Raw genomic sequence first — 9,800 nt, 5'->3', positions numbered from 1 at the left:
TTTTTTTTCCTTTTTTTCAAACATTATCATGAGTTATGCTGAATTACACTAATTTAAACGAAATTTTAACCAAATTACTATGGATTAAATATATATACAGGCATTTCTAAACACTCAAACCATATGTGAAACTCTTAATGTTGGAAGAATAGGTAGATGTTTATTTTGTTTGAAAAGTATTTTAATGTAAAAATGGTTTTAAGATAACTTGAAAATAAATTTCTCTGAACATTTTGTTGCAGCAGAAGTGTTAAGTTAGACCTTTACTTTATTTTGATTGTTTTTTATTAAAGTACTGTATTTGTACATATTATCTTAACTTGTTTGGAAAAACTTGTTTACTATGATAGTTACAAAACTTGTTGTACTTGTCAAAAAGTGAGCTTGAATTCACTGTTTTCCAATAAAGGTGCTTGATGTTTTTTTTTCAATTTTAGGTCCATTTCTTGGAAGAAGTTGAAATTCAAGGATCTGAAGGAAACTTAGGCTTTGAGCAGGTAAATTTTAACAATTTCCTGAAATACAAGTCTTAAATAAAATGGCTAGCAGATATGAAACAATATTTTAATCATCCATTTTAGATAGAAGAACTGCCACTTTTTAGAACAATTTATATAAGTTGTTTGAAAAATTATTGTAAATGTATGTATGAAACTACTGGGTTGGAGAATAACTGGTAAAACCTGGATAAATTTGTATTACACCACAGAATGTGTATTATGTTTTCAAAAATGGCAGTACATGAATAACCAATGAACAAGGGAATTAGTTTTGAATGATATTAAAAACAAAAAAGGTTTTCATTAAACAGTTCCTGTAGTTGACAACATAATGTTCAGTATGCACTAGAACATAATTTAGTGTAAAATGTTTCTTACTGAATATATTAAATTTCATAAATACAGCCTATAGGAAAAGAACTAAAAAAAATATAAAATATTGTGTTTACTTGAATTTACACAAAGACGTTAGAACTGGATGCCTCAAGTAATTCTAGCGAATGGGCAAGCTGTTTGGAAGACTTAGTGGACGGGCCTTTACAAGAAAAAATAAAACCTATACACGAAGAGGTAAGTACCTTCATTAATATTGAGTAATGTACAGCAAATTTACAGGTCATTTTCATGCTTAAAATTTTAATACCATTTTATTCTCCACTTGTATGGCATTAATTATAAAAATACACAGTTGATCAAAATAAATTCTTTTCTCTCCAGGGATAGGTGCATTCTCTTTAAAATTCTTAGGAACTAGAAGGGAGTAGGTCTTCTTTATTTACATGTAAACAAATGCAAAATTAAAGAAGCCTTACTTATATTTATATACTTATATACTTAATTTAGTGTAAAATGTTTCTTACTGAAGATATAAAATTTCTTGAATACAGCTATAAGGAAAAGAATTAAAAAAATAAAATATTGTGTTTACTTGAATTTAGATAAAGTCCACAGAGCTGGCTGCTCCTAGTAATACTAGTAACAGGGCAAGCTCTTCTTTTATGAGATGTATACCTGAAGACCATGGCATTCCTCCCCCACCACCTCCTTTTCCAGGGGATGCCATTATCCTTGGATCATTGTTGAAGGTCTGGTAAGTTTTAGTTCCTGTTTAAAGTTTTATTTGATAAAATATCAGCCATTTTGGAAAGTATTAGCTTTTATTTTGCTGGAAATTCTGTATGTAAATGTGTTATGTGTTTCAAAAGTAAATTATGTGTTAGTCCATATATAAAACACTATACATCAAAAAGTTTTATTATAAAGAGGAATGTGCAAATATCAAGTATGAAAATGTTTGAAAAACACATAAACAAGTTTAATATCCTTTGTGAAAGTAATGCTTTGTATTTTACTTTACGAGATATTTACAAGAACATTTTCAGAATTTCAACTACTAAGTCTTTTGGTCAAAAATAATGTAATATTTGTTAATTATGGTGCATTTTGATGTTATGTGTCAATTAACATAATATTGTCTCTAGCCCAGCAACAACACTAGTCTTTCATGAAAGTATTGACTATGAGTCTGCTCCTGTGTGCCTCACCCTAACCAACATCACAAGCAATTATATTGCATATAAGGTAAACCAAATTACCTTCTTATTTCATTGAGGATGCTACTTTTTTTATTGTATGTCTTTTAAAATAAAGAGATGGAAGATGTAATAAAAAATGTAGACAGCTATTTATACTTCAACAGATGCTCATTTTTAGTGTCATAAACTGTGAAAATTGCTATGTAATTTCATTCTAGAATTATGTATGTGTGCATTTATATGTGTTTAACACTTGTTTTCCTGCAGTTGAAGACAAATAACGTAGGAATATTCCAAGTTAAAAGACCAAGTGGAATAATTAAGCCAGGAGAGTTTCAGAATGTTCGCCTTCAGCTGACTAGAGGTTGGTGTTTGTAACATGCTGTGTAACCTTGCACTTCATTGTTATGTAGGCTCTGCGCAATTTTATTTCTTCTAATAGAGACAGATTAAGAAATAAAGATATCCATAAAATGTGAGTTTTAGTTCACAGGTAAAGATTCTTGAATCAGAATCTAGACAATGTAACAAGCAAATATGAACCTTCCTGACACTCAAGCTTTATCCAAAGTTAAAGATCCTTGAATCATAATGTAGATAATTTAAGTAAACCCAAACCCAAACAATATAACAGGACAAAGTAGATTGTAGTTTAATATAAATATCATATAATAAACATCTCATTCTTTCACACATTTTAGGAAACTTAATGTTTTCAAGTTGAAGGATATTCAATGAAAAGATTTTATTTATGAAAAACAAATGAAAACTGATTTTGGGTTTATTTCACCATGTTCTAAACAAACTCATTAGTATTTGTGAATTTATTGGGTTTTTAATGAGCAAGTACAGCACTTAAAACTTCTTGGAGGAAAATCATTATGATTTTGAATGAAAGAGCACCTATTTGACCTTGAAACATGAGCACAAGTTTCGTTTAATGGATACTTAGCCAATCAATGTTTCTCAATTTGAGTTTTATGTTGTGATATAATTGCCTACATTTCAACTTGAAAAAGTCATAAGATAGTGATTGAAACACATTTTTTTGTTTTCTGTTCTTTTCAACTGTATAAAGCAGTATAACTATCAGTTCACCACAGACTGGCATAGACCTAAACAAAGTGATAAAAACTAAGCTAAATGATATGTTACTAGTAAGAAAAACGTGTATGAACAACTTCTGCCACAGTTACACTACAGATTCTTTTTTGATTTTCTTCCTCATTATATTTCAATTAAATTATAATATTACAGTATAGTAGTGTAAAAAATAGTTGTTGGTAATGAAGGTAAGATAGGCTTATTTAAATCATTTTGCTTCCAACCAAATCAAATATCATTTCAAGCATACTGTGTTTGTACCCTCGAAATATCAAAATAGAAAAAAACTTTCATAGCAGATCATAGTTCATATGGCCATGTTATCGTATTTATTGACTTGCATTCAGAAGTTTATTGAACTACTATTTTACGAACTTATGTCCATGTGTTTGGAATTACACTGTAGATTATTATTCAAACTTTAATATTATATGTCAGTTAATTTCTTAATTTAAAATAAATATACATTTTAGCTAGTCACTTGCTACACAAATGCCAACCATTACGATTTTGTTGTATGCATTGCGACTTGTTGCAACACGCAAATTATTATATATCATGTAGGCCGATATAATAAAGTGATAAATTGTTCCCCCCAGGTCTTGAAAGGGGTGAAAAGAAAATTTCTAGTGAGATGCAAATAAATTTTGATCATAAATAAAAGACATCGTTCAAATAGCTACTTGCGATAATCATGTTTGTGCTTGAAATAAAAAAATAATTTTATCTCCAACCTCCACTAATAGTTTGAGTGCGGTGCTTCTCCATACCAGATTGGGGGGGAGGGGATCTATAGTTACGTCATCAGTGCTTGTCAGCCAATCAGCGCTCGCCTAGATGGGTCTTTCTCGTTTTATAAGTGGCATAGAAACACGAATGCGATCGTTCACAAGTGGGTTAAAAAAGAGGTCTCGTTCACCAGATTGTCTTGTTTCTGATAAATGTAAAAGGACTAAAACTGTGAGAGGGCTCTGTCTACAATCATTACGCTCATGCGTTAATTATGCATTAACATAAAACCTTTTGGTTAGCAATTTCAAAAAAGGTTGATGGCTTAATTTTTTTTTTCCTTTTTGCATGTCAGTGATCATAGACATAGTGAACTTAAAGACTGTGTTTTTTCAAATCAAAAGAAATCTAATACTAACAGTTTTATGAAACAGAACTTTATAGGAAAGGTTACAAGAATGTAGGAATATATAAAACCGGAATTTAAAATCCTCAACAAAGATATGCATTTGTAATTGTTTCTCAATCTTTTCGAATTTTGATAGCTTCGAATTCATAAAATAATACATGTATGAAACTGAGATATTTTGTATCAGAAACGATATAATCCTGAAGTTTGAAACTGTTACATTCAGTTTTATTGTTTGCATTTAAAGAAGCCATACAACAGATGCATAAAATTGACTCACCAGGAATGATTTATAAAGTGTAACATAGAACTTTACCGTCGTGAAGCTCATGTTAGATGATTTCTACTTGTACTTTACAGTAGTATTTTGACAATTTTCACTGTGGTATAGCAGCTCGTAGAATGGCTCCAAGTTTTTTTTCAAATAGAAACTTTGAGTTCACAGCTCCATCTCTTGAGCCATTTGAAATGTAATTAAAGTTGTGGCTATTGAGGTTTCTCTTTTTGATTTTGTATATTATTTTAGCAAAAATTCAATAATTCTTCTGAAATGAAACTTCTATCAGTAAGTACAGTTAGGTCTAATGTACTTTAGTGGAAACATAATTAAAATAGCTGTGAGAGTAAAAAAAATATGTATTTTGTTTAAGCAGTCCTAAATGTTTATATTAAACAACCAGTGCAGCATTACTTACTGTTAGCTTCCATAGGAAATCGAGAAGAACACTTGATAGTTAAGTGAGTGACAGCTGGTATCACAGGTTAAAGATACTTCTTAAGACATGGGAAGTGGCAGATGAAGGGGTAAAAAGTGGAACATAGTAAATCGCCACCATACAGAAAATATTTTAAAGATATGCTGTATAAACATCCATAAAGACAGAGATAAATGAAAAGTGAAACATGGAGATTCAGTAAATTAATTTCAGCTACTTTGTGCTCATTTTTGCTATGTTGCAACCTTTTGTCTTATCTGTATGGAAGTTTTAACACCTTTTTTCATTTATACAGGATATAGTGTAATAATGTTGCTTATTATGTAGTCAACATTGTTATAAATTTGTATAATGAATAATTTTATCAAGATTATCAATCAAACATAATGAACGACATTGTTATAGATTTGTATAGTTGGTGGTTTTATGAAGGTTATCCTTCAAAAATAATGAACAACATTGTTATTGATTTGTATAATTATTGGTTTTATGAAGGTTATCTATCAAACATAATGAGCAACATTGTTATAGATTTCTATAATTAATGGTTTTATGAAGGTTATCTATCAAACATAATGAACAACTACATTGTGTTTGTGGCAAGGTGATACCAAGAAACTGTGAACATGACTAACCTAGATGTATTTATGGTGATTTGTATATTCCAGTAGATGTATATATGGGTTCTGTTTTTGGTTGTTGTTTTTTACAAGTAATGTTTTTATTACTTTACATAAAATTAGGCACACACTGTGGACTCACAGACATATTTATTCTGGAAGCTGTAAAATTTGAGGAAAATGAACCAACAGTAGAACAAATAAATAGCATTTGGGAAACAAGTTCTCCCAAAAATATTTTGAAACATAAGTAAGTGGAAGACACAATAATATTGTAGCTTTTCAAATAGGTTTAGTTTCTGCCAGTATACATCCATGTAACTTTTATGATAAATAATAAAATTAGTAGAATATCCCTGTTTAATCTCATCAAAGCAGTCACTCTTCACATATTCCACTGTGTGTTTAGCTTCCAGTTCATTTTCATTGATTACAAACTTAATAATTTTATCAGTCAAGATGTGTTGTAAAGTTTCATTGGATTGTGAGGAAGTGTATTTTTGTAAACTCTCTCTATATAATTTTAACCTGCTTTGACTGCTTGATTAAACTATATTGTCTTATAAGATAAAGCTGACTAAAGCTGTTATTTATTCCTGGAAATTCCAATTGTCTCTCTCCCAGATGGAAAAGCCTATTGATATATAAAGAAAAATAAATTCAAAATATTTGTTCATTGTTTCTCAGGTTCAAATGCCTTAATTTTGAATTTATGTGGAAAGATACAGTCGACAGGCACATAGAAGTCAAGATAAAACCTGTACAAGAAGAGGTAAGCACCTTTATTAATGTTGGCTTCTAACTTTGTTTTTGAGTAGTGTACAGCAAATTTACAGGTTATTTTCATGTTTATAAATTTAATACCATTTTATTCTTCACATGTATAGCAGTAATTATAGAAAACACAGTTGATCAATATAAATCTTTTTCTCTCCAGGGACAGGCACATCCTCTTTAAAATTCTTAGGTTGTAGAAAGGAATAGAGCTACTTTGTTTACATGAAAATAAATGCAAAATTAAAGAAGCCCTACTTATACACGAACTAAAGCCATAATAAAACCAATATAAAGGAATATCTTTATTCCTGTACGAATTAATAACCTAACATCCAACTGCAACGCCCCCTACAATCCTGTATTTGTTTATACTCTCGTTTCAAAGACAAGTGCCCATAAACAGTCAGTTGCAAACTTTCTCTGTTAACCAGGTTGAAACACCGATTATTCTGTGTTGTAGATCATTAGTAGCCGTATGTGGCATTGTTACAGTTACATTCTTGACTTTCCTCCTTCTCTTCTTATGGGGATTTTATTGCCTTTGGATGGTGGTAGTCAGTGTGACATTTGGGGAGTTGATTCTATATGAGAGACATCTGTTCAATACTAGTTGTTAATTTCTAGATAGGTGGATTTTGGATGTGAAGTGAAGGCAATAGTGTTCTAATCTTACCCTACCATAGATGATAGTGCCCCATGAGAAGGTTTTAGATGTGATTTGATTACCAAGTATGGTCTGCCTTGCCTTAGCCACTCTAAACTCAGGGACACATCCTTGTTTACCCACTTTACTCTTGTGGGGCTGAGTTACCTTTGCTTGCTCTGGTTAGGACCTCATTCCTATCATGCTCTCTCCCATCCAGATATGCACCTTTCAATGTTTGCTCTTTTGTCTTAACATTCCACATGTGTAGGAAGAGAAGTCGTGCAGATCTATATCTCATTATCAGGGGGATCCTTTCGACAATCATATACCCCCTTTATTACACAATTATTATCTTGAGTTTTGGTGAATTACACTGATTGAAACGAAATGTCGTTTGGAGAGGAAATACAAATTTTATCGAAATTATTATGGATTGAGAATATATACAGACACTGGCTGAATTTCCTAACCACGTGTGGAACTATTAATGATAGAAGAATGGATAGATATGTCTTTTTATTGGTTTATTTTGTATGAACAGTATTTAGTGTAAAAATGTTTTTAAATCAACTTGAAAATAAATTGTTTTGGGTAACGAATTTCTCTGAACATTTTGTTGGAGCAGAAGTATTAAGTTAGATCTTTATTTTAATTTGATTGTTTTTTTCTTAAACTACTCATTTTGTAAACATTATCTTAACTTCTTAGAGAAATTGGTGTTCCATGATAGATACACAACCTGTTATACTTATTAAAAAGTGAGCTTGAATTCACTGTTTTCCAATAAAGGTGCTTGATTTTTTTTTTTAATTTTAGGTCCATTTTCCTGAGGAAGATAAAATTCAAGGGTGTGAAAGAAACTTAAGCTTTGAGCAGGTAAATTTTAACAATTTCGAAAAATACAAGTCTTAAATAAAATGGCTAGCATATATGGAATAATATTTTAATCATCCATTTTAGATAGAACTATCACTTGTTTTAATTTATATCAGTTGTTTAAAAAATTATTGTAAATGTATGTATGAAACTACTAGGTTTCACGGAAAGATTTGTATTACACCATAGAATGTGTATTGCCTTTTAAAAAATGGCAGTACATGAATAACTAATGAATAACAGAATTAGTTTTGAATGATATTATAAACAAAAAAGGTTTTCATTGCACAGTTCCTGGAATTGTCAACATAATGTTCAGTATGCACTAGAACATAATTTAGTGTAAAATGTTTCTTACTGAATATATTAAATTTCATAAATACAGCCTATAGGAAAAGAACTAAAAAAAATATAAAATATTGTGTTTACTTGAATTTACACAAAGACCTTAGAACTGGATGCCTCAAGTAATTGTGGCGAATGGGCAAGCTGTTTGGAAGACTTAGTGGACGGGCCTTTACAAGAAAAAATAAAACCTATACACGAAGAAGTAAGTACCTTCATTAATATTGAGTAATGTACAGCAAATTTACAGGTCATTTTCATTCTTAAAAATTTAATACCATTTTATTCTCCACTTGTATGGCATTAATTATAAAAATACACAGTTGATCAAAATAAATTCTTTCTCTCCAGGGATAGGTGCATTCTCTTTAAAATTCTTAGAACTAGAGGGAGTAGGTCTTCTTTATTTACATGTAAACAAATGCAAAATTAAAGAAGCCCTACTTATACAAGATCTAAAGCCACAATTAAGCCAATATAAAGAATTAGTTTATTAATTAGTGTAGGAATAAAGTAACATCCAACTGCAATACCTCCTACAATCCTGTATTTGTTTATACTCTTTTTTTCTGAGACAAGTGTCCAGCAACGGTCAGTTGCAAACTCTCTTTGTTAACCAGGTTGAAACATCGTTCTCCACTTATGAATAAACGTGTTAATACCCATACCAGATGTTCTGATATACACTTCAGCAAATTGTATCTCAGAAATGGTATGGCATAGTGAGGTAAAATTGCACAGGGTTAGGGAGCCATGGAGATGGAAATACTACAGTTGTTACATGGTGCCACTTTTTCATGATGCATGATCAATCACAGTAACTTTTCAATATGCAACTCCTTCACCATCCAGAATGTATTGGTTCTCTTCAACAATGCACATTTCATCTGGTATGCTGACTACTTCCCAGACAATTGCATCTTTTATATCTTTAACTGTGTGTAGCTTCTGGCTTCAAGATACTCCTAAAACTCATATTTGGTCTGGTAAATGAGGTCGCCATTGACGTAGAAAGTGATGTGTAAATGATTTAGTCTGTGTAAGTACTCCTCCCAAATGTGTTTATCAATAACCAGAGGGTCACCATCTGCATGAAAATTGTAGTGTCACATTTGTTGCTGCAAAATGAGGGAACCATGCTGATTGTGTAAGCATTTCATGGTATTGTGCAAGTGTGCAGTCCTTCTGAGAAGTAAGGTAATTTAACATAAATTACGTATTATAATATTATTATTAGTCAGGCAAAGCATAGTTTTTATAGCCTTCTGTGTTATTTGGTTACAGAGCCATAAACTGTAAAATCAGAATCTTCTTGCCATGCCCACCTGCTACATCTTCTCTATAACAAATTGCTAGTAGTTCTTTCTGACATTTGATAGTATGTTAATTATAACAAACAAAAATACAATGAAATGCAATATTGTGTTATTTTCCATTCGGAAAATTGTCTCCTTAGTTTTCAGTTCACACTTTATTACCATGGTCAAAAAATTGGCAAACCTTGAATAAAGCTAGAGTAGAAAAATAATAGATATAAAATGTT

The 9,800-nt window shown here is 30.9% G+C and overlaps 1 protein-coding gene across 1 annotated transcript in view; it reads left to right on the top strand.

Moving 5' to 3' along the window:
* Positions 1-7,912, top strand: part of LOC143227359 (uncharacterized) — an 8,618-nt gene extending 706 nt beyond the window's left edge. Inside the window, exons 2-8 of the mRNA XM_076458813.1 lie at positions 438-497; positions 966-1,070; positions 1,439-1,590; positions 1,982-2,081; positions 2,303-2,399; positions 6,301-6,385; positions 7,853-7,912. Coding sequence (XP_076314928.1) covers positions 438-497; positions 966-1,070; positions 1,439-1,590; positions 1,982-2,081; positions 2,303-2,399; positions 6,301-6,356 — 570 coding nt within the window. The 3' untranslated portion in view covers positions 6,357-6,385; positions 7,853-7,912. The remainder of the gene's footprint in view (positions 1-437; positions 498-965; positions 1,071-1,438; positions 1,591-1,981; positions 2,082-2,302; positions 2,400-6,300; positions 6,386-7,852) is intronic.
* The last annotated feature ends 1,888 nt before the right edge of the window (positions 7,913-9,800 follow it).

Source organism: Tachypleus tridentatus, chromosome 9 (assembly GCF_004210375.1).
Source record: "Tachypleus tridentatus isolate NWPU-2018 chromosome 9, ASM421037v1, whole genome shotgun sequence".
NCBI lineage: Eukaryota > Metazoa > Arthropoda > Merostomata > Xiphosura > Limulidae > Tachypleus > Tachypleus tridentatus.
This window is presented reverse-complemented; position numbering and strand designations above follow the sequence as displayed.